At 44.4% G+C, this 24,016-nt stretch overlaps 1 protein-coding gene across 1 annotated transcript; it reads left to right on the top strand.

Moving 5' to 3' along the window:
- Positions 1–2,844: 2,844 nt before the first annotated feature.
- PIM3 (Pim-3 proto-oncogene, serine/threonine kinase) lies at positions 2,845–8,221 on the top strand. Its single transcript, XM_087767035.1, has 6 exons — positions 2,845–3,637; positions 4,012–4,121; positions 4,264–4,314; positions 4,638–5,001; positions 6,276–6,452; positions 6,630–8,221. Exons 1-6 carry the CDS (start codon positions 3,553–3,555, stop codon positions 6,812–6,814), a joined length of 972 nt encoding a protein of 323 aa, XP_087623161.1. The 5' UTR covers positions 2,845–3,552; the 3' UTR covers positions 6,815–8,221.
- The last annotated feature ends 15,795 nt before the right edge of the window (positions 8,222–24,016 follow it).

Here is a 24,016-nt window from a genome sequence, read left to right as displayed (position 1 = left end):
TGTACACAAATTAAATGTCTGTCTGCCAAAATTAAGTGAACGAAGAACAAATACCCCCTTATCACTTTTTTACAGTAACTACCTTGTTTTCTTTAATGTTAAATATAAAATGCCCTTCCTTTTACACTGTTGTGAAAATACAAATCAGATTGGGAGTTATACCAATACCAGACATTGATCGTGATCTTTTTTAGATTACCATTTTGCTTCAAACATAGATGTGTAAAGGTATGCTATACTCTTTTGACTCAAAGTATTACAGCTGATACAGCTGAAGAATACGTAGCTTAAATTCAACAGGATTTTGAGGAAATTCTGATTATTTTCTCAAATAGGTTCAAGACAAGTATATCACTGATTTACCATAGATTGACAAACACAAAGATGGATTTAAGAAATTGCAAATGCAGTTGGAATGAAAAGGCCTGATTTTTTTTTTTTTGTGGACTAGTAATATGTGCATGATTTTTCATGCTTAGCCATGTGAAAAAACATGAATTAATAACTACTTGTTGTGTTAATTCCCTAAATAATTAGCACTTATGCATACTAACATTGAATGCCAGTTTTCTCTCTTTAAAAATATTTGCTATTTCAATAACCAAAGGTCTCATTTGGGAAGCGAGAAACACTTCCTCTCCAGTTAAAACAATACTCATAACAAGCCACTGACAAGGATTATAGCAAAAGGCAGATACAGCTAAATTCTTTAAAATAAACCTGGAATATGTATCGTGAGATCACGAAATTTTCCTACGGTTTGTACTTGTTTACATTTCAGCAGCAATAAATGTAAGTATAGCATGCATGTGCCATTATCTGGAGAAACTTGCTAAAAACTTATTTTATGTGATTAGAGATAGCCAAAAGAAAGGATATCTAACACACACACAAAAAAAGCTTTCTTATTACTTTAGCTGATAAATCCAAAGCATTAGCTCTAAGAAAAAAAAATCCGTAAACATTAAACCTCCTGAATTCTTCAGCTGCTCAAGAAACCGAATGGTTTAGTTTGGTTTCTCTGCAAATACCATGGTCTGTACAAGAGGCAGTAACTTTTATAGCCCAACTGATCTAGCTTCAAAAAACACATTCTGGGACATGAAGGGTTGAAACTGCGCCTGAAAACTTGACCTTTACATCAGCTGGTCTAATCTAATAAAAGATATTACCTCTCCCTAGAAGCCCTTGCTTTGTTTATGGGCATGACTGCCTGAGATTACAGCACTACTATTATCAGACAATGCCAACTGCAAGGCTCTCCCAGTGCCCAGGGTGGGAAGGACTGCCAGCTCTTCAAGTGTTTGTCCAAAAATACCCTCATGTTAGGGATCCCCGTGCAGTATGGATATCTCCAGCTCCACTATTTTCGACAGAAATATGAGACACTCCCGTTATGCACCTGGGACTGCAGTGGCATAAAAGGGGTGCCAGTGCCCAGGATGCGGAGGTGCTGACCGCTTCAGTCGTCTGCAAACATCGTGGTGTTCCCCGGTTGAGCTTCAGCCTTGTGCATCTGCACACCACTTCTCCACGTACACACATCTGGGTAGCAGTCTAAGTAGCTGCTGGAACAGTTATTACGATATTATCACCCACCCAGCACAACACTAATTCATTTCTAAATCAGCGGCCCACAGCTTTTGCTGGACAGACACTCGGCACGATCCCCTGAACGCCCTCGGGCCTTCCTCTCCCCCAGGACTCTCCGAGCTGTCTCGGCCTCGGTCTTCCCTCAGGCGAGGCCGGTGCCGGGGGCCTGACGGCGGCAGCGCCCCAAGAGCCGTTAACGGCCTCTCCAGGACCGCTCCAGGCGCGGCGGGCGAAGCCTCCTGGAGCAGGCCCACGGAAAGCCGCTGTAAGCGCCTCGTCGGAAGAGGACACTCAACCGCTGCCGTCAGGGCGGCCGGGGAAGGGGAGGCCGCCCCCCGCCCGCCGGCCCGCGCCCCGCCGCCGCCGCGCCCCCATTCCTGTTGATGCAGCGCCCCCTGCGGGGCGGGGCGGGCGGCCGAGGCGCCGCGGACCTCAGCAGCGGCGGCAGGGCCGGGGACGTGGAACAGCTTCGTGCCCTTTCCCGGCGCGGCGCCTGAGCGGGGCGGGGGAGGGGAGGGAAGCCCTCAGCTCCTCGGAGGCGCGCCGCCGGGGTACCGGCGCCCGCCGTCGCGCCGCATCGGCCCCGCGGGGCTTCCGCACAGGGGAGCTGACTGACAGAGGCAGGCGCGGAAGGCAGGCGCCCGGCGTCCCCCCGCGCTGGCACGCCGCCGGGCTGCGCCGAGGCGAGGCGGGCAGCGGCGGGGAGAAGGAGAAACCGCCGGGGAGGCCGGGGGGGGGGGGGGGGGGCGCGCCACGCGTTACTCCGGCGAGCACCGGCTTTCTGAACAAGCGGGCTTTGACGCGCCGCGCCGGGGGCTGCCTGCACCGCAGGCCGGGTCCGCCGCAGCCGCGGTCCGGCGTGCCCCGGCGATGGCGGCGCCCCGCCCCCGCGCGGCCCCAGACGCAGCGCCTCGCTCGCTCGCTCGCTCGGTCGGCCGGCCGGCCGGCGCGGAGCGGAGCGGAGCGGAGCGGCCCCACCTTCCCGCAGCCGCGGGGCGGGGCCGCGGCCGGGCTCGGGGCGCCGCGGCATTCCCGCCCTGCCGCCTGGCCCCGCTCCGCCGCATGCAAATGAGGCCCCTCCTCATTGGCCGCACCGGTAGCCCTTTGAAAAGGCGCCCCTCGATTGGCCGCACGGAAATGTTAACGCAAATAGAGAATCTCCCTCCCCCCCCCTTTTTTTTTCCGCCGCTAATGTGTAATGCGTGCCTCAGACAGTCTGTAACTCTGCGCGCCGGTTACTACAAATAAGTAGTTCCCAGCCCCCCGCCCTCCCCCGGCCCGCCCGCGGGATGGAGCGGGGCGGGACACTGCAGTCGCGGCCGCCGCACCGCGGGCGCCCCGGCGCGGAGGGGAGGGGGCCGCTGGGGCGGCGGGGAGAGGTGTTTCCCCCTCCCCCGCGGAGGGATATCCTCGGCGCGCTCGCCGCGCTCTGCCCGCACCAAAATATTGGGAGTTAAGAGGCGGCTCGGCGGCGCCGCCGGCTCAGAAGCGCGCGGGCAGGCACGGCGGCGGCGGGGCTCCTGCGCCCGCCACGGCTCCACTGCGGCGCCCAGCCCGCTCCCCGCCGCGGCGGCCCCCGCAGGGGCGGGTTTCACGCGCGGCCCCGCAGCCCCCGGACCCCTCTGCCTCCGCGAACGGCTCCGGTTCTGCCTGCGCGCCCCGGCGCCCTGAGCGGCTCTCGCCGGTTAGAAGAGGGAGAGCGGGAGCGGCGCCCTCGCCGACTGCCTTTCGCCCGAGGATTTGCTGCGACTGCCGCGTGGATCTGTGCCGGCGAGGACCCCCGAGGACTCCGTCGGTGCCCGCTGCCGGCCGAGGAAGGAGCCGCGGAGAAGGTCTCGGCGGCCCGCCGCCCTCAGCCGGCTCCGGAGAGAGGAGAGTCGCGCCGCGCCGCCGAGCGCTCAGCCGGGAGGACGCCGGCGGTGCCACCGCGGGGGACCCGCCGTCCCCCCCCCTCGGAAGATGTTGCTCTCTAAGTTCGGCTCGCTGGCTCACATCTGCAGCCCCACCAGCATGGACCACTTGCCGGTGAAGATCCTCCAGCCAGGTACGGCGGGCCGGCGCCGGGGCTGGGGTGTCCCCCTGCGAGCGCGGCGCAGCGCAGCCCAGGGCGCCGGGCGGGGCGCGGGCCGGCCCCGGGCTGCCCCGGGGGCGCGGGGACGGCGCCTCGCAGCCCCCGAAACTTCGGGGTGCGCTTTTTTCCTTTTTTTTTCTTTTTTTTAATTTGAAGAAGGCAATTTATTAAAAAAAAAAAAAAGCCATGGGCAGAATTAGGGCAGCGCACACAATACGCGTCCATCGGGCAGAGCATTTTGGGGCTTTTTTTATTATAATTTTTCTGATTTTTTTTTTTTAAATTTCTGGCGAAGCGCAGCGGGGCTGCGGAGACTAACGCGGTGTCTTTCCCTCTCGTTTCCCCAGTGAAAGTGGAGAAGGAGCCATTCGATAAAGTCTACCAGGTGGGCTCCGTGCTCGGCAGCGGGGGCTTCGGCACCGTCTACGCGGGGAGCCGGATCGCCGACGGCTTGCCGGTGAGGCGCGGGGTGGCCGCACGGCGGTTCGGGGGCGGCGGGCGGCAGGCTGCGGGCGCGGCGCGGCCCGGCCCTCCGCGGCGGGGCGCAGGCTGTGCCCGCCCCTCCGCTCACGGCGCCTCCTTTCCTCCCCGCTCCGCAGGTCGCCGTGAAGCATGTGGTGAAGGAGAGGGTGACCGAGTGGGGCACGATTGTAAGTACCCGGGGCGGGAGGGTGCTCCGGGGGTGCCGGGCGACCGCGGGGCTCCGCCGCGACGGGGCTATTGTGTGGGCGGCGGGGCCCGCCCCGCTGGCGCGGCCTCTGCGTCGGGGGGGAATTTGGCGGGGGTTCGCCGCCGCAGCGCCGCGCCCGCCCCTCGGACTGCGGCAGCGGCGGAGGGGGCCCGCCGGCCGCGCCCTCCTCCCCGCCCTCCCTTCTCCGCCCGCCCGCCCTCCTCCCGCCCTCCCTCCCCTCACCGCGGGGGCGCCCCGGGCCGCGCCGCCCCCCCGCTGACCCGCGCCCCCCTCTCTGCCCAGAGCGGCGTTATGGTGCCCCTGGAGATCGTCCTCCTGAAGAAGGTGGGCTCCGGCTTCAGAGGGGTCATCAAGCTGCTGGACTGGTACGAGCGGCCCGACGGCTACCTGATCATTATGGAGCGGCCCGAGCTGGTGAAGGACCTCTTCGACTTCATCACGGAGAAGGGCGCCCTGGACGAGGAGACGGCCCGCGGGTTCTTCCGGCAGGTGCTGGAGGCGGTGCGCCACTGCTACGGCTGCGGCGTGGTGCACCGGGACATCAAGGACGAGAACCTGCTGGTTGACCTCAGGACAGGCGAGCTGAAGCTGATCGACTTCGGCTCGGGGGCCCTCCTCAAGGACACGGTCTATACCGATTTCGACGGTACGTGCCCTCCCCGCGCCCGGGGCAGCCCTCCTGCGCTGGGTTTGGCCGGAGCCCCGCGCCCTTCCCGGGGTGATTCCCTCCCTGTGGCTGCCGCTTATCCCGTTTCTGGCGCCCGGCAGTAGCGAGAGGTGCCTCTGACGCAGGGGTTCATATCAGGTCTGTCGGTAATGGAAACCTTTGGACCCGAAACAGCTTAGGGGTGTTCAGTTGCGTAGGAAAGAAGCGATTCCAGGCAGTGACGCAGCAGTTTATATTTCCCTGTCTTGGAAAAAGCGTTTTTTTTTTTTCCTAGAGGGCGATCTGTTTACATGGAGGCTTCGCCAGTGTCGGATGTTTCCATGTGCGGATATGCAGTTTTTATACGCGGTGCTTTTTTTAACTTGAAGCGGTAGCTTCCCCCCGCTCCGCCTTTCCGCCGATGTCCTGGAAATCCCGCATTGCAGATTTTAAAGCGATGGGGATAAATATGCTTCCTCGAAATGACTCGATTACTTCGGGGCCGGGCTCGGCGCTTTAGGGATGGGAAAGGCGAAAATCGCCCTGCGTGCGACAGAAGGGAGTGTTTCCCCTGTCCCTTGAGTGTGCCTGATGCAACGGGGTCTCTTCCCCCACCCCCAGCTGCCGCACTCACATCTGTTTGTTGTGAAACCCGAAGCCCCGCTGCACGTGACCCTCGGCATCACGAATTCCCGGTTTTGTTTGGTATCCAAGGCGTCCGCGGGCGCCCGGGGGGGCGGGTTGGGAAAAGCTGCCGCAGAGAAGCGCAGGGGGGGCGGGGGGGGGGGGGCGGCTTAAAAACGCAGAAAACGTAAGCAGCCCTATTTTGTTTATTGCCTTGCGGAATTGGATAAAGCAGATTAGCCCGGTGTAATACGGGTAGACCTGAGTTTCACCTTCTTGCAGCCCTCTCGCCTCCTCCCCGCCAGCCCCCTTTGTCCTTTTGTGTCTGTTTTTGGTGTGATGCTGCAGACGCCACGTGGTCAGTGAAAGGGAGCTTGCCTCAGTAAACAGTCAGCTGATGGGGCTGTGTTATTCCTTGCCACAAAACAGCACAACCGGATGGGCCAAGTCTGTTGATGGTGTAATCCCGCAGATGACCTGAAATTACACCGTGAATGGTTTTGGCCCATAAGAAATTTTTTTTTTTTTTTACTCCCAAATGACAAGTTTATGAATTTATTTTATCCCTACTAGAACGAGCTGAACAATGGGGAAACACTCTAAACCTTGACTTTATTTTCTTTTTTTTTTTTTTTTTCCCCTGCTTTTAGGAACGAGAGTATACAGCCCTCCAGAGTGGATCAGATACCACAGATACCATGGGAGGTCAGCAACAGTATGGTCTCTGGGAGTACTGCTGTATGATATGGTTTGTGGAGACATCCCTTTTGAGCAAGATGAAGAAATCTTGAGGGGACGGTTATACTTCAGGAGAAGAATTTCACCTGGTGAGTTGTATAGGGGTCAAGTGAGGGCTGCTGCTTCTTTTTTTTTTTTTTTTTTTTTTTTTTTCTTAAATAGTCCTGTACATTTGAGCTTGTACTGGTAGATTTTTTTTTTTTTTAACTCAGGTTTGTCTTTTTACTTTTCTAGTCTAAAATTGCTTTTTTTTTTTTTTGTTACAGAATGTCAACAGCTTATCAAATGGTGCCTTTCACTGAGGCCTTCAGACAGACCAACACTTGAGCAAATTTTTGACCATCAATGGATGCACAAATCTGAAGTAGTGAAGTCTGAGGACTGTGACATAAGGCTACGGACCCTTGATACTGATGTATCTAGCACAAGCTCAAGTAATGAGAGTCTGTGAATTACTAAGGACCTCGCACTGGGAGGGGAGCTACAAGCAGAAAGACCACAGTGCTGCTGCCAATACGTAGGAGGGGCTAGAAAAATGCATTCATTATTCTGTAGTTGAATCTTTGTCTGAGGGACTTGATTTTATTTTCCCCCTTTGCTGGTTTCTGCTTTGGAATGAGAGATTTCCTTTGGAAACGCTGATGTTTGGGAGTTGCAGGCCAGTACTTAGTCAAAGACTGACCTTATTAAGAAAGCAGTGACCTCTTGAATACATGGTAAACTTTTTTGCTCTCATAGAGCCTGGACTAGATTTTATTTGCTTTTGAGTGCCTTTTTGAAAGCTGCTTCAGTGGGACTTTCTTTTTTGAGCTGTGTATGTCCAAAGAAGATCCAGTTCATTATAGGAATTTGCTCCCTTTAGACTCAGTGCTGGAGGAAGCAGCTCCTATGATGCATTGGAGAACATGTTCGGTGATTGAATGAAGTAGTCCCATCCACTGGTGATGGAATACTTGAACACAGACATTTCACTCCTGCCCCCCAGCCCTTTCCAAATCCAACCCACCTCTGCTGCTCAAAATATTTCCTATAGCCTGCACAGAAATATGAACAGGTATATCAGCTTTTTTATCAGAAACATTTATTCATGTTTCCTTTTATCATCTCTACCATTGGGCATGAGAAGCCCCTTTCTCAACTCCCCCTGGCCTTTTGTCACCCTGCGAGTCTTAAAGTATGTATGGGCATGTTGAATGCACAATCAATGCAATATTCAAGGACTTTACTTTTTTTTCCATACCTGTATAATGTGTTTATGTAAACTTGGTTTTTCCCATGTACTATACAGTTATTTATTGTTTGGAGTTTAGAAGACCTCCCACAGGTTTCGGCTGTGGCTATTTATTTGGTTAATTTATTTGGTTAGAGTTATTCAACACTGTGCTTTCCCCTCCTTCTCCCCATGGGAATTCTAGTGGTTTGCCCATGGCACTTTTTTTCTGCATTCCTGTCAACTTTTGTTTAAAAAAAAAAATAGAAAAAAAAAAAGTTTTCTGACCTTATCAATTTTTGTTGGAAGATGGAAAATTGTTGTACAAAGTCTAATTTAAGGGAAATAGAATGACTTTTTAAAGTTAGTCAGTATGCCTTTTGTCTGGTATAATTGTACCAGAAATGTAAAGTAATGCTGTTTGGAAGGGTTTTAAATTATTGACATTGTACAGTCTCCGTGCATTGGCTCTGGAAGGTAGAGTGGCAGAGTCATAAACCTTAATTTATTTTAATAGCTGTGTTTCTGTGATCTGGTTGCATTTATGCAGCTTGGATTTGGATTTTTTTTCTTCTGTTTAACAGTGTGAAATGTATGGAGATCATATTTTTTATACAGGTATTTCAATTAAACTTTTTTTGTATGTAACAGTTCTGTGTTTGTGTGCTCACTGTTACCTTTACTGTTACTCTTGATGACAGCAGGGGAACATCTATTCTGTTACCTTCTCTGGCTTGTAAAGGCCTACAGCAGCTGACTTGGAGTTAATGGGTCTACGCCATTAAGCAGTGACCATTTTAGAAGAATTAAGCAATCCCTCATCTTGATTATATCTACTTCTTGATCACTGTATTTGATGTTGAACTGGAGAAGGTGTACAATACAACAGCACTAATGACCTATATAGAGGGGAATTTGCCAGTAGTGGGGTTTTTAGCTCTGTAAACACTGAATAACTGAAATACCACTGTACTCATTGCCTTTAAGTATAACAACGAAGGATTTCTGTAGTCACTGGTGGTTACTGTTTTCACAGTTGACGTGTTTACGTTCCATTACATTTGGTTTCCTTCCTCCCGTTTACCCCTTCCTCCTAGGGGTGGAAGGGGATTTCCTGTACCCTTACCGGAAGGGGACAGCATTCTTCGAGAGTGGGGTGCCTGTTTTCCTTCAGCTCACTTAGATTACCAAAAAAGACTGGTGTGTCACTTGGTTAAGGACTGGGCAACATGTGCCGTTCTTGTCCATAGCAAAGGGCGAGAGAAATGTCCTCAGCGTTCATCTTGGTGCGTTGGGAATCAAGTCCTGCAGATTACCGAGTTCATCCCAGTTTCTCTGCAGCTAGAGACTGACCTGACTTGGTCTTTTTGCGGGGGTGGCAGCGATTACTAGGTTTAACTACTACAGAGGGATCTACAAGGTACATTTAAGGATGTGTTCAATCATTAAAGGTGCTTTGTAGTAGTCACAGTAAAGGGCTAGGCTTAGAATCTGTTGGTTTTATGTTATTTCCCTTTCTGCCAGCTCATCTACTATTATTTTGGTTCCCTGTGGGGAATATCTCACTTGGTGACATCACATCAAGCTCATGATGCTAACTAGTTTAGACTCAAAATGCCACTGAATAGCAGGAGGTAAAGCAGAAGGGGAAAGACCATTTTTGTGTGTGCAGTTTTCTGATGACATGGGGGGGAGGTGCATAGCTTTTTCTTGGCCATAAAAAGGAAGTTCAAATTACTAGTCGGGAAAAAGAAACCAAACACAGTTGTGTCCATCAATTTGCCTGCCTTCTGGTTTTGTTCCTTTTTCATTTTAGACTTGTTTCTCCAGTTTTTAATCAAAAGCTGTACATATGTTAAACCTAGTCCCTGGGAAACTCACATATACATGAAAATGCCTATTGTTGAAACTCTATTCAGAGAAATAAAAGATTTTACAGTTCAGATTGCTTAGGAAAATCACACAATCATGTCCTAAGAGAAGAATGCTTAAAAGTGAAGACTGGGAGTTTTAATTGATTATCTGTTTGGCTTAAGAGGAGGGACCCAGGTAAACTACAGGAGAGATGATCCCAGCGCCTAGTGCACTTCTTTAGGGAAGCATGTTTCTAACCACAAGTAGTCCCTGGAGAAATTCCAGTAGCTGATGATAATTAACATCTTCCACTCCAGTGACTTCGCATGCTCGCAGCTGTTGAGAGGGGTGGTAGCGAGGCTGTACGGGCGAGCTTCAAAGAGCTACCAGAAAAGTGATTCTAAAAATACGTTTTTAAAGCCATTGTTGATTGCTGAACTAGGGACTTCCAACATTTCCACAGGAGCGTATGTTACTTTCCTTAGCTTCATAGAGAAATGCTGTTGAAGCAGTCTGTTTTGCAACATAAAAACTAGGTTTTCACCTTTTGCTACTGAGGCAAAATGCTTTAAAAGGATAAAGGTCAAAAGGACACGGGCGCGAGTGCTGACTCCCCTCTGGGATTAGCTCAACATAAAAGGTACACTTTCAGTACTGCACAGGCAGCTTTAGTTGTGAAACTCCCCTGTACGCTAATAGAAGCCACGTGGCTGAAACACCATATACCGAAAGTAATGATTTGTAAAAATAGCTTTTCATTACAGTTGAAAGTTGGAAAATGATGTGTTAATATAGTGCCATTAGCTGTTACTGTCAAAATGAGCAAGTCAGTGACAGCTCTTGGTTTCTCCTGCGCTTCTATCTGTTATTTTAATATCACTAAATGTTACTTCTCTGGGATCCTCCTATTTGTACTCTCTCCACACTATGTTGGTTTTCAACAGCACAAAGCTTGAAAAGTAGAATTCTGCAGATCATTCACAGTACTACCATTTAAATCACAGCCTGTTTTAACCTTGACAAATTGATTCAGCAATGATCATACCCATGCATGTATGTATGTTACTAGCTTCATAACAGGTATTCAAATATATTCTAATGCTGAAAGATCTTCAACAATATAGTATTTTATGTAATTCATCTCCTTAATAAAACTCGTTCTCCTGCGTGCATAAGCATACATTTCCTTTTTTTTAGCTAACTAACTTGTATTTGCTGATGCAACCCAATAAGACCCCTTTGAACAAAACTATCAGAAGGATGTTAGGAAGATTGATAAAGGTGTGTTCTCACCGAACACTTATGGCTCTCTTTCAGTGGTTTACTGACCTCTGTTGGTGAAATTAAAGTATATGTTCTGAAAATAATGGTGCATAAATTGGGAAGCGAGATTTTAAAACACTACTGACTGATATTTTTAGATATGGAAGAATATGGCTAATGCTTAAATATCCCACAATGTCTGAAAGTCTACCATTAGAAAAAGAAGAAAAAAAAGAAAAAAAAAATAAGATACTGCAAATATGAAAATAGCTTTTCAATAAAAATGGGAGAGGGGGGTATGAATTCAAAAGGTTGTCAACTCTGCATCTGAAGTTACAGATGTAACCTGCTTAGTGAGCCCCCAGTCACTTACATGACTCTTGGCATAAGCGTTTACGAGCGTATTAGCCCTCATTCTTCCACTTCATTTCAGTCACGATGAGAAGCACTTGTCTTCTGGCATACAGATGGGCAATAATTCTCAGCAGTGTAACTAGATAACATAACAGAACATTGTGGCCCTATCAGCTTATTATTAGTGGATTTTTTCAACTAACAGCAGTGATGCTACTGTTGGTGGCAGGAGTCAAGATGGTAGCATTTTAATTGCATTGCAATACACAGTTTTTCTGATATTGTACTGAAGTTTTCTATGCTTGTAAATTTGCAATTGCTTAGTTTCATGGTTATCTGTGATTTAAAAATTTAATGTTTTTGCCTAAGGGGTTCCTTCAGGTAGCTGATATTGCCAGAGACATATTAAGGTTTGGTTATATTGCAGAACTGCTGAACAAAGTGATAAAGAGGCCACAAACCCATGCAACTAGAAATAAATTTACATCTGTATTTAGACAGGATTCCTAATTCATTTCAGAGAATGTTTGTCTCAAAACTGATGGATTCGTGTGGATCAATAAAATGTGGGTATGGAGACACATCAGGCTTTATTTTTGCTGAGGAGAAGTTACACTGGAGAACCCCGGAAATGGGGTCTAACACAAGGTAAAACATGGAGCAGTAACATAAATCCATTAAATTCTTGCAGAGATTTTCTTAGCTAGCAATCCCACTCCTTCTGTTCCAATAAATTTAAGAGGTATTCAGTCTTCTGTGTCCTTTGCAGCTCATAATCTTACTATTATTTGTAATATGGCCTGGCACACTCAAGTTTTGAGAAACGTTACGTGGTTTCCAAATAGCTGCTAAAATTTGCATATTTATATCTCAGATGTTAGGGTTTCCTTTTCCTTAAAAATGCCATGAAGGAAATTGCTTGCCTACGGAAGCATTATGCTTACATAATAATATAAATTCAATATAGGTCTCAGATTAGCTGTGTTTAAGCTCTAATTAATATGGTCTTAGTAAGAATGTTATCTATTATAGCTAATACTCTGCTAATTGACTACACAAACCATTATGTAAAAAGCTGCTTATACTAGTCCAGTAAGAGAATTAGGGAGATGCATACTTTAACTTGCACTCTTTCTCAGGTAAGTCTGTGTTAAACCTTGAAATTACAATTAAGTCACAGGGAACAGAGCATCTTGTGGATCAATATGCTTCTTTGTTTACTAGTAATGACTCAGCAGTCACTTGAACTCTTCAATCAGGAGTAATGAAAGATTATAGAAAATTATACTGAAAACTGAAGGGTATTTTGCTCCATTCTGTGCAGAATTCTGAAAAACTGATTTATCATTTTGTGAATCATTGTCTGTGTAATAGCTAGTTGGAACATTTTTTTTTAATACATGTTCTACTGAAAAAAAATGTTTTGTTGAAATAAAAAAGTTTTGCTTGCAACACAGATTTTGGTAATTATGAATGGTCTGGTTTCAGGGTTGAAGTTTGCCTCTCCACTTTTCTGCTTCCATTGTTTTAGGACAGGAAAACATAATCATCAGTCTATTCCAGTTAATATATATAAATATGGTAACAAGCATATGCTATAAAGGATTGGAGTGGGGATCACCTAGATGATTTTATTTTTGCCAAAAGTTTCCAAACCTAATAGCATCATGGAAGGGAACAGTCTCTTTCAAGATCATCCTATGGGAAGATATCCATTAATCAGGGGGAAATGCTCCTGTGTTCAGACTCCATGCAAGGTTTTTTCTGTTTTTTAAATGCCTATGTAATAGCAAAAGCCTTACAATGTACAGATTTACATCAGCATAGAAGAGCATAACAAATCTCAGCTTTCCAGAGGTAACTTGTCTATTGTCCAAGCAGAGGTAAATAGATAGCAAACTTCTTAGTCCACAGAAAAGCAGATTAAGTTGTGGTAAGGAACAGCTTTATATCCGTAAGGATAGCTGAACACCAGAATAAACTGACTGTGGAATACATCAAATCATCATTTTTAGAAACAAGCATTTTTCATAAATGGTCTAGAAGTTACAGAGGATTTAAAAATACTTCAGATTTCATCAGCCTAACGCTCAGGAGTTAACAAAAAGAGATTTCAGTCCACAACACTCATTCTGCTTGTTGAACCGATATAAAATTTATTGACAGTGCCCCTTTTGCTACTGGGAAAACACTTTTTAATGCAGTTGACCTAATCAATAGAAGTAGTGACAGACTTTCTCGTGATGGTGAGGCTATGGAGCTACTGACCTTCTTGCAAAGCCAGCATCTGCTAAACCGGCCTTCCCTTACACTATCCCTTCCTTTTGCTGGTGCACTGATATTCAAATCAATAAACTGATCCCTCTGATAAAAACCCAGCATTAGTGAGGGAATATGCACAGCCACTTGGGACTGGGGTGTGGGGGAAGAGAGATGTTACTGGTAAAGAAGGGATATGTGTAATAACAAAAAATTTTCTCTACTCTCTACCATCAAACAGACCCCCTGGTTTCTGTTTTATAACTTCTGCAACAAAGAATTTCCAAGGAATGTTGACAAATCCTACTATTTTTAACCTTGCATGCAAATTATTTTAGGTGGCTTTTTTCAAATCAGGTGCTGAGCACTTCCTTGAAAGGTACACAGTACCTCAGCTCCTGATGAAGTGGAAGAACTTGGATCACTTGGAATCTTACAAAGATGAGAACTTAATTCATGAATATTTTTACACATTTCAACAGTATGCCCTACTTTTTAACCAGCTTCACAGGTACATTTGCAAATGAGAAAATACATGAAACATTTCAGAATAGCTAATAAATAATGACACTTTATAGCTATGCATGAAGAAAAAAAAGTTGCAGTGAGAAAAAGTAACACAAAGTAGTTGGGAGATCATAATTGCATTTATTGTTTTGTCTCAAGATCTATGATTTCCCTATTTCTCTGTCATTTTGAGTCTCTTCAGCAGGCATGAGCTCCATTGTCATCTCTAGGATATTTCTACCGATAGTAATAATTTAATATATAGTATTCTAATATACTTAAAGGAAAACTTCAGCAATTGATCATGGAAATCTCCATCAGTCCCTATGTAAACCATGAATTTTGAGTGCATTTTGAAGATACACCATTCCCCAGTCTAGTGCTTGTTGTGGTGATCCACTCAAGTAGCTCTAATAGCTGGGTATCGCCGTTTCCCTTGACAACTCCTAGCCAAAGTGTTCTTGGTGGCATAGGACCCAATTCTGCAGTTCTTGTCTAAAAATTCCAATAATTTCAAGGGGAATGTTACCTGTGTAATGACTACAGGATTATCTCTTAGCTTGTGACAAAAGAAGGGCTGCCGTAGAGGGAAAATAAATAAGAAAGCCTGAAGTTGTAAAGAAAACCCTCTACTGCAATGCTGAAAAGTGGTGGAGAGAGGAGAAAGGGAGCCCTTCTGTCTTTCAGAAGTCAGAGCTGCATCTCTCTATAAGATAACAAACGAGTTATTCAGAAAGCAAGGGCAAGGTAACTTGAAAGAAAAGTAGAACATAAAAATTGTCTCAAAGCCTGAGGTTTGGGTGGTATTTTTGTTAATACCACAAAGAGCAGTTACTCACCAGAAGTCTTTTTTCCCATGTAACTGCCTGTTAGTGTGAGAAAGTGTTCATAACAATGTTGATAATAATTGATACCTCTCTTTTCCTTTTCCTCTGCTGAACAGACTTTTCATGTCACAAACTAAGGGCGCGATCCGACTCCTTTTATGATCTGTGACAAACTCCTACTGATATAGGTGATGAGGCGAACATGTATGAGTCACACTCACAGAACAGATAATACATGCTTTCATATTCTTTACTAAATTAAGTTCTTATTATTTAATATTATTTTAAAAAGTAACATCCACAATGGCAAAAACTGCACTGGTGCCAATCGTCTTTTTCACCCACATAGCTTTCACAGCACTTTAGAAACTTCATTGGCTGATTGTGAATCTACATATGATAGCAACCCTTTGCCTTCATCTTGCTGCCACCTTATAGAAAACCTTTCTTGATTCCAGAGCAAAGCAACATAGTTGACAGCACTGAACATTTAGCCAAGTTATTAAGAAACTTCCTTTTATTTTCTAGAAATCTAAAAAAGAACAAATATATTCATTACACTTACATTTATTATATAATTAATTATAATTATTAATTATTGTATGTCAAATAATATAAAATAGAAAATAAAACCAGAACTCTAGGAAATAAGTCTCGCACTTTATTCTAACTTATAGTTCTTAGGTCTCTGCTGTTCCAGTTCCCAGTGAAAGCCACTGGAGAAGAGTTTAAAAAGTGAACAGAAATGTAGATCCCAATGAATCTCCATCATGGATGAATTAATTATTTAATTACATTGTCTTACCTTTGGCTGTAGGTAGTGACCCCAAAATACCTGAAATTATTTGCTCTTTCTGACTGATTTTTTGGTTCCACTAGAAAACTTTGAACTTGTTTAATGGAAATTTTGAATGACACAAGTTCATATATATGACCATATAATTTACTAATATTTCAGATTGCTATAGTAAGTCTTCTGCAATGAATAAGTTAGTTCAGCTGAAGCTCACTGACAACTAAACACCATAAATGGTGATTATCAAAGCAATATTAGAAAGTCTTAAAGAATCCCTGGACAAACACAAGATTATCAGAGGTGTACATGAAGTTGTCTCTAAGCTCTGGCAGATGGCCAGTACAAAGCTTATGTGGCACTGAAGACAAACTGGAATAGAAGACACTTCACATAGCATAGTGATAAGACGTGAAATGGCTTAGTACTGGTTTTCTGCAGGGAACGATCAGCCTTCACTTTGCACAAGGGGCATGTGTTTGTTCTAGAGTACTGCACTTGTGGCTTATAAAATTCAAGTTAATTGATTGTCAATTGGCTTAGACCTGGAGAAAAACACAAACATTTGTGTTCAGTTGGTCATGAAATATCTAGATTAACATTTACAAAGCTGTTAACTAACTCAAGTTAATTGGCAATCAACTCAGAGGAGCAAAAAGTCCAGATTCACAGACTTCAGCTAAGGTTTTGCCTACTCAAGCTTATTACCAAGTAAACTTTCCCAGGTAAATTTTCAAACTAGCACATCTTTGAGGACAATGGATAATAAAAAGTGGTGCCTTTTCTCCTTTTTTATTAGCTTTATAGAAAGCCTGTTTGGGGACATTTATTGGAGTACCTGCTGTACCAATTTAGCTGGAATGGCCTCAGCAAGGCTAGATGAACGCTCAGTCTGGGTGGGTAGGTGAGTGCCTACTGGAGCAAGCAGCTCCTCAGAGCAGGGTGACAGCACTCCCTGCCCGTCTACTCACATTCCTCATGTTACATCGCTGGTGGATGGTCCTCCTCATGCATATTGCCATGTAGGTTTGCCCTTAGAAGATGGTTTGCTTATTTAAAGAGGAATTTGCAGCATGAAACAATCATGTAAACATATGCTTTGAACCTACAATAGTTGTGGCCACTGTAAATAAGTAAATGTCATTAAAAAAAATCATAAACTGAAGAAAAGCCACAATGGCATCTTGTTCTGAATGCAGCTGCTCACTGCTTACTTAAAACTATGGAGTAGCTACTTGACACAGATTTTTCCCCCCACAGACCTTTCAATCTAACTAACTTAAAAACTGGCTGGGGTATGTTGTACAAATTTTGACCACAAGCTGGCCTGCATATGCCACTGTAATTTATACAGTTGATTACCTTCCACTTTCTCAAGGATATTAACTGGCATGAACCTTCATTTTTTTCATTTCCAGTAATTAATTCCCTGTAGAGAGTGACTGAAAACACTAAACAAAAGCATTTAATCAGAAATTATTAGAGTTGGCTTGTCAGCCGTCTGTTAATCACCATTCATTTTTGTACAAGGAGTGAAAATTTTATTAAACCTTATACTTAATTAAAACATATTGTTTCCGTAGCAGATTGGAAAGTACTGTCATCTGTTTAGACTTGTATCCTAAGATTCATTAAGAATTCATGTTTCCTGCAACATGCAGGCATTTAGAAATTCATTCTGTTGGGATCTGAACGGAGGTACAAAGGGTGAGGGTTGTAGCACAGTCAAGTATTCTTTTACTGAAGGCCTTCCAAAACCCCACCATAATGCAGACTGACAACACAGTGAAGGAATACTAATGAAACTGAATGGGCTTAAAACTAGAAAGTGAAGAATAGTGAGGGGAAAAAAATTGCTTCACGGATTTTGGGATTCATTGTGGTAGTCTGGTTTTGTGAATGATGTGGGCACTATAATTTTGTACAATCAATCATTCCTACTTGAATATTTATTACAATACTCATAAAAAATATGATTTTGTGTATATTTGTCATTTCTAGGGAAGTGCCTACAGCAGCTCGTTCATAGCTAATGAAACCAGATTGCTCTGGTGTAACATTCCTCTAAAGAGTCACAAGGAAGGATGCAGAAAAATGACAATGACTGATTATTGTTTATTATTACAGCGAGGTGCAGAGACTTGCAAAACACTGCCTGTTTTCAGTGGCTCCTTATGTATATCAGTGTCCTGCTGCATCATCATTATGTAGGAACATGTAAGAGGTGTGTATCTCATTACTTTTTTTCTGGGCAGAATGTCATATGGGCCCCAAGTTCTTGCCAGAGTGTAACAGACACTGCTATATCCATCAAGATGACTGAGCTGCAGTCAGCCATTTGGCCAAAGCCGAGATTAAGAGTTGGCTTGTTAGACTGATTGGCGATAAGGGAATCTCATCACTGTGTCCATTGCTTGTTTTGTGTTGTAGGATCTCGCTGTTATCTAGTTTGACAAGTTTTGCTCTGTCCCTGCCTGTTCCTTGGCCCAGGGTTCACCTTTGGCTAAGTGGATTTCTTGACTCTTCACCACTCTCTTTGCCATTTTTACACCATGCTCTTTAGTTTGGTGTATCTCTTGACTTTCTTGGTTTCTGTCTCTTGCCTCCAGCCCTGACACCAGGGATTTGCTAACAGCTTTCATGTCCCAGGTGTATTGCTGCTGTGATGACATTAAAGGGATTGCACCATGAACATATGGTCAGATGCAGCAGTAACAAGGGCAGTACTTCACTGAGAGAGAGAGATGCAGGTGTGGGTAAAAAGGTGTTAATGTTTTATATTATTACTATTTATCATTAGCAACCATTGATTAAGTAAGTAATATGACTGTTCCCAAGCAATAAGCGCCGCTTTGCTCTTGAGTGCTTGCAGTCCAGGAAGACAAACAGCAGGTAAAGTGTAAGGGGAAAGGGATGAATATATTTTTTAAAACAAATACCATCTATTTCCACTGGCCCTCTGCCTAGCCATTATTAACTCGCAATAGTTTGTAGGCGTCCAAGTTGAATCTTCCTGCTGTTACTGGAAAATTTTTCTTGGCTCAGATATGAAAATAATTTCCTTTCAAACTCAACACTATGTTGTTACAACATCCACTCTGATAATCTGATGGTCAAATGTGATGATTGTCCGTTGGAGCACCTCACAGGGACATCATTGTTGTGTGATGGTGACCTTAAAACTGGGAACAGCCTTGCCTAGGGCTTCCCAAATCTGTCTCTTACAAGGCCATATGACAGACATGTGTAAGGCTCCATGCCAGTCACACTTGTTTAAAAACTCTTTGACACAGTCATGGCACTTGTGACTCCCTGTGCTGCTGTGACATATGACCCTTACACCACCAACGTTCTTCTGTATTATGCAAGGGTGTCACTACAGAAGGAGGATTACGTGAAGTCATGGCTAGAGTCTGATCCTGCCTCATCCCCAGATGTACAAGCAGAAAACAGTTGAGTGGATTAATATGTAAGTGGCTTTTAGAGGCAACTGCACCCTTGTTCTGACATGGCTTGGTGTTGCTAGATGGCTCAAATCTGTTCAATAACCATTTACATCAGCTTATAACATAGGATAACCTTGGACAAGAGCAGCCAGTGGAACCAGCCCACCTTTGCCACATACAAAGGCACCTTATCTTTACATGTTAGGCATATACACATTATTTTTATCCCTTGACAGCTACGAGACTTAGTCATAGTTGGTAGCTGATCTCATCTCCCCTTCATCAACCAAAATAATCTAGTCAGAGCATCCATATCACTTTGAACAGGAAACTGTACAAGCCACAGCTGGTCTGCTAAAACAGAAGACACACAGAGACAGAAAACAGGGATAAAAATAGGTATATAAGGTCGGTCTTTGTTTCAAGCTGTGCAACGGACTGCCCTGGCAGAATGGAGCTGCTGGAGAACATCTTTCACTGCCTAACTTAATGTTCCTAGCTTCCCCATTAGTATCATATGTAGCAAAATTTCTAGTCTACCACATATATAGGTGCCTATAAAACCTGCATGTTCCTGTAGGAACTAGGAGTAGATTATTTATGCAAATGTGTTCTAAAAACTACTACTTTTCGGGTATATGAATTCTGTGTTCTTGTCCCCTATATCAGCACTTCTTAAAAAGAAAATCAAGTTATACTACCTTGTCAGGTTCCCCCTCCAACTCCTTACTCGTTGCTATTGTCCCTGTTACCAATATGTCTTCGCTTTGCCAGCAGTTGGGTTGCCAAGGTGGAGGGTGAGAAAGAAAGGATCTCATCTTAGGTCTCACTTATCTTGAATTTAGAAATTAATGCTGTCATAAAGGGAAGTGTCAACATACTGAAAGCAAACTTGGCATTCAGAAAAATCAGTGAGCTGGAGGCAGATAGTTACATCCCTTTAGCTTGGAATCAATTAAGTCCAGGGAATGTGAGAATGACTATTTGTTGTATACAGCACAAGTACATCAGAGCAAGAGTCTTCACAGACCTGCCTTGGACTATCTCCAGAGGACTGGGGAAGGCCTATGAAATGTACTGTTAGAAAAATACCAAGTGGGTAGGTACAGAAGCAAAGGCATAGATCTGCCTTAACTGTGTTAGCTTCGTGAGCTGTTGGGGCTGGGGGGAGACCTGAAATTTGACTGGAACCTTTCTGCCCTGTGACATTTAGAGAGAAAGATTATATATCTGGCTCCCATTATTCTTGCAAGGAAAGGAAAGACTGACCAGTCTCAGAACTGACCAAGCTCAGGTGAGTGAGAACCACATGATCTCATGCTACAGGTGATCAAGTAGTGAACACAGGGTGAGGAACATTGATGAGGTGACAATGCACAAAGATGATATATTGGAAAAGTCCTTTCATCATAGGTTAAGGGATCAGTACTGCAAAGATTTTAAGCACTAATAGCACATAATGTTGCTATCTAAAGTTCTGTCTAGACAAGGAGACAGTTTGTCCTAGATTAGACAGGTTTCAGGGAGATTAGATAAAGTCCCTCCATTTTTTTTTTCCCTTTCCTTATGATATTCATGAAATAGGGCTCATTAGCATATCATTAATTCAGTAAGCTCCTGTTCAGGTGCAAACGTGGAAAAGAAGTGCTTGGTCCTTAACAACACCAGCAACAAAGCTGTAATTTTTCCTCAAAAGGATTCACTACCTGTTAAACTGTTAAAGCCAAAGATTAGTAAAAGGTCTCTTTATCTTGAGTGCTCAATGGCAAATGATTTTGTTAACATAAATTTCATTTACATCGTTGGATCTTGAGCCTTTCCGGATCGTTAAGATAAGCAAGGCTCCAAAGCATGAAAATGAGAGGGAGGAGGTTTCATAACTCGCTCTTCTCTCCAGCACCGTGAGGAGTCATACCAATTTTAAGGCAATCAAAGTACTTATGTACTACTGCAGAGCACCTAGTAAGTCTGGAAGAAATCAACGGTTAAAGAGAACTTCTCCAATAGGTGTTAAGTGCTCCAGTCTTCTTATCAGGAGTTTCTCATGAATGAAAACGCCCCTTGGTGATGAGTACAGGGAGAAAACAATGCAGCTCTGAGAGGCGTAAACGGCTCCATTCACCTTGGTGGGTCCTCATCCTCCCTGCTTCGGGCCAGGGGCTTAGAATCTGTGATCCCGTTAGCATGTTGTTAGCAACTAGCACAGTGAGGCTTGGTGATTGTTTACATCATATACCTATGTCACAGATGTCATTACCATGGTAAGAGAGAGAAGGACTCAGGCAATTTTAGTGTATTAGAGAACCCAGTCGCTACAGCCTCAGCTCCCAACCCCACAGAACACCCAAGGGGCAATGGAAAGGTGCAGTCCTCCCTTTCCCTCCTCCCTCCCTTCCCCACCTGCCTCTGCCTGAAGAGAGAGGTAAGAGCCACTGAACCCTCTGAGGTCAGACAGGGAGAAGGGAGAGGACTTTGGATGTCCTCAGTGGCAGAGGGATCCCTCAGACCTTGTTTCCAATACGAGAAAAGGGATGCAAGTCTGATCCCAGTTTCCTTGGGGAAGTATGCAGAGAGTCCAGGAGACAATTGGAGAGGCAGGGACCTTGTTTTCATGAGGGAGGACAGATATCCGTCCCTGCCCCCATCCGTCACAAGTCCCCGTCCCCCCTTACCCCTCCCCCTCTCCCCCCCCCCCCCCCCCCCCGTTTAATTCTTAGCATGCATTTGGCCTTGAAGGTATGTTCCAGTTTTCTCGTTTCCATGCCATCCTCCCTTTGTCTTGTCTCATCCCTTTCCCTCCTGAACTCCCCTCCCTGCTTGGGAAAATCTGGGACAACTCTACCCAAATACCCTTTCTCTCTCAGCCTCTGTCTGTTATCCTCTACTGCCTGCCCCCAGCAAATACATCCAGATCTAGTTCCTTTTTAATTTTTCAAAATAGTTTGAGTACTACTTGAGCTGTATTTTTGGACTGTGTTTAAACAGTTGGCAAGCAGTTATGGTGTTTGCCAAAAAGCATAATACTAGCAGTGGAGTGGCTGATTTCAACAAGATACTCTCACAATTTCTCCCCTTCTCATCACATTGACACGACTTGAGCGGTCTCAGCAAGTGGCCTACCATCCTACCTAAATCTTACAAAAGCAAGAAAGTCACATTTTCTGCAGCCACTCAATGAATATGTGGTACTGGGTTCACTATTTAAGTTCTCATTAAGCTACTGTCATTAGGTTATCTTCTTTTAGTAGTAATTCCACTGTCTATGGTAGCTGACTGATCAATTGGTTCGGGAACAGCTTTATGGATGAATGCTCCAGTTACTGCAAAAAAAAGGATCTTCTCCAAGCCACTGAACAGGGCCAGGGGAGGATGTGCTCTTGCTTTATCTTAGAGATAGGATTTCATAACAGAAAGTTCAGAAAGCCTTTTCTATAATCTATGACCAAACCATGCTTTGCCTGTCCTGGGATTGACTGTTGACCACCACCAGGCTGTTTCACAGCTAAAGTCACCAGAACGAGTATCTTTACCACTGTGGCTACCTGAAATTACAGAGTGGTTGAAGTGCCATCGGTGGCTGCTAGTTTGTCTGCAAAATTGGTCGGGCCACAGCTAACATTTGTCAAGAAGTGATGCTTATTAAATGTTGGGTGTTTTAATCTGATGCATACTGGCAGCTAACTGCATCTCAGGATGTGTCCCTGCTGCTGGCAAAGAGCAAGCACAGAGAAACTATGTGTTTGGAGAGTCTGAAAGCTCATTTACAGGAATATTATCTATATATCTTGGGATTGTTGTGCCATTGGAATAAGGACAATAACATCAGTGCCTGCCATTGGTTCCACACTGATTGTGGCAATCCTAATATTATTATATATTATATATTAATTGCCATTAATTTAAGACCCTAAATTTATAGCAATGGTTTTATACAGGTTATTTTCCCCATTTCTATTATAAAAGCATTCACTCAAATCTTGAGGTTTTGTGTTGCTCAATCATACATATAACATGCATTGGCCTACTTTTGGCCTACTTTTGGCCTACTTTTCTTTCTCATTTCAAAAGCCACATGCCACATTTTTAGCTAAAATGTATCAGAAAAGCAATGATGTCCTTTGGCCTCTTCTTAATACTGTAACACTTGCTGCCTTTATGTGCTTAAAGTTATTGTAGGAACCTGGAAAGGAAACATGTCATCTCTTTCTGACTTCCCAGTCAATAGAAATCTTCTCTGTATTATTAAAAAAAAAAAAAGTTTGGGGATATATTCTTCCAGCCCTTTCACCTGCATTTGCAGTAGATCTCTGAATGTCAAGGGCACACATTTATTTTAGACTTTGTAGCTGTTAGCGAAATAGCTGCAGTGGAATTTGATCATTAGATACTCAAAGCCAGGAAAAATGACCAATGATTACATGCTACTAAATGTTAAAAAGAAAGAAAGGAAGAAAATAAATCCCTGCATATCTGTTCAGTACTTACAGAAATTTCATTAAAAAAATTCAATTAGTTCCCTGAACATGTCACATGGAACACATCAGTTTCACTGCTTCAAGTACAATTAGGCTGAGAGACTGCAGAGCATTTAGAAAGGAAGCAAGGTCACGGCTCCTGAGTGGCAGCAGCATTGCCACACGCAGCTCTCTTTAGGGAGGTGACTCCCATCTCCCTGCAAGAGCTTTGTCTAGACAGTGACAGTGCGTAAGAACCCGGCATGAAATGAAACTTCAATAGCTAAGTCTAGTCATGTTTTTGATCTGCAAGACAATTAAAAATATATGAATTCCCAGAATCTTAGCTTTGTGAGGGTTTGTTTTTTTTTTTCCTGAAGAGAAGTGTCATAATAAAAAAGTAATTAATAATGTATTTTGTTGTTAATATCTTTATACAGAATTGCTTTTCCTGGTGTTAATTTAGGTTTTTCTCCAAGACAAGATGCACTTTGAATAATCCATAATTCTGCCCTAGAGCAAGCTGAGATTTATACCAGAAACAACAAATAATATTTTTAAAGGTAAATTAAATCAGATGCCATTCTTCTTGTGTAAAACTCTTTATTTAAAACACACCCTGCTCATTTCAGCAGTGAGTATGAGATATAATTAAGTCCAAACACTTTATTTTTATTTATGTAATA

Source organism: Nipponia nippon, unplaced genomic scaffold (assembly GCF_047370975.1).
Source record: "Nipponia nippon isolate SJK-2023a ecotype South Korea unplaced genomic scaffold, ASM4737097v1 scaffold_3, whole genome shotgun sequence".
Taxonomy (NCBI): Eukaryota; Metazoa; Chordata; class Aves; order Pelecaniformes; family Threskiornithidae; genus Nipponia; species Nipponia nippon.
This window is presented reverse-complemented; position numbering and strand designations above follow the sequence as displayed.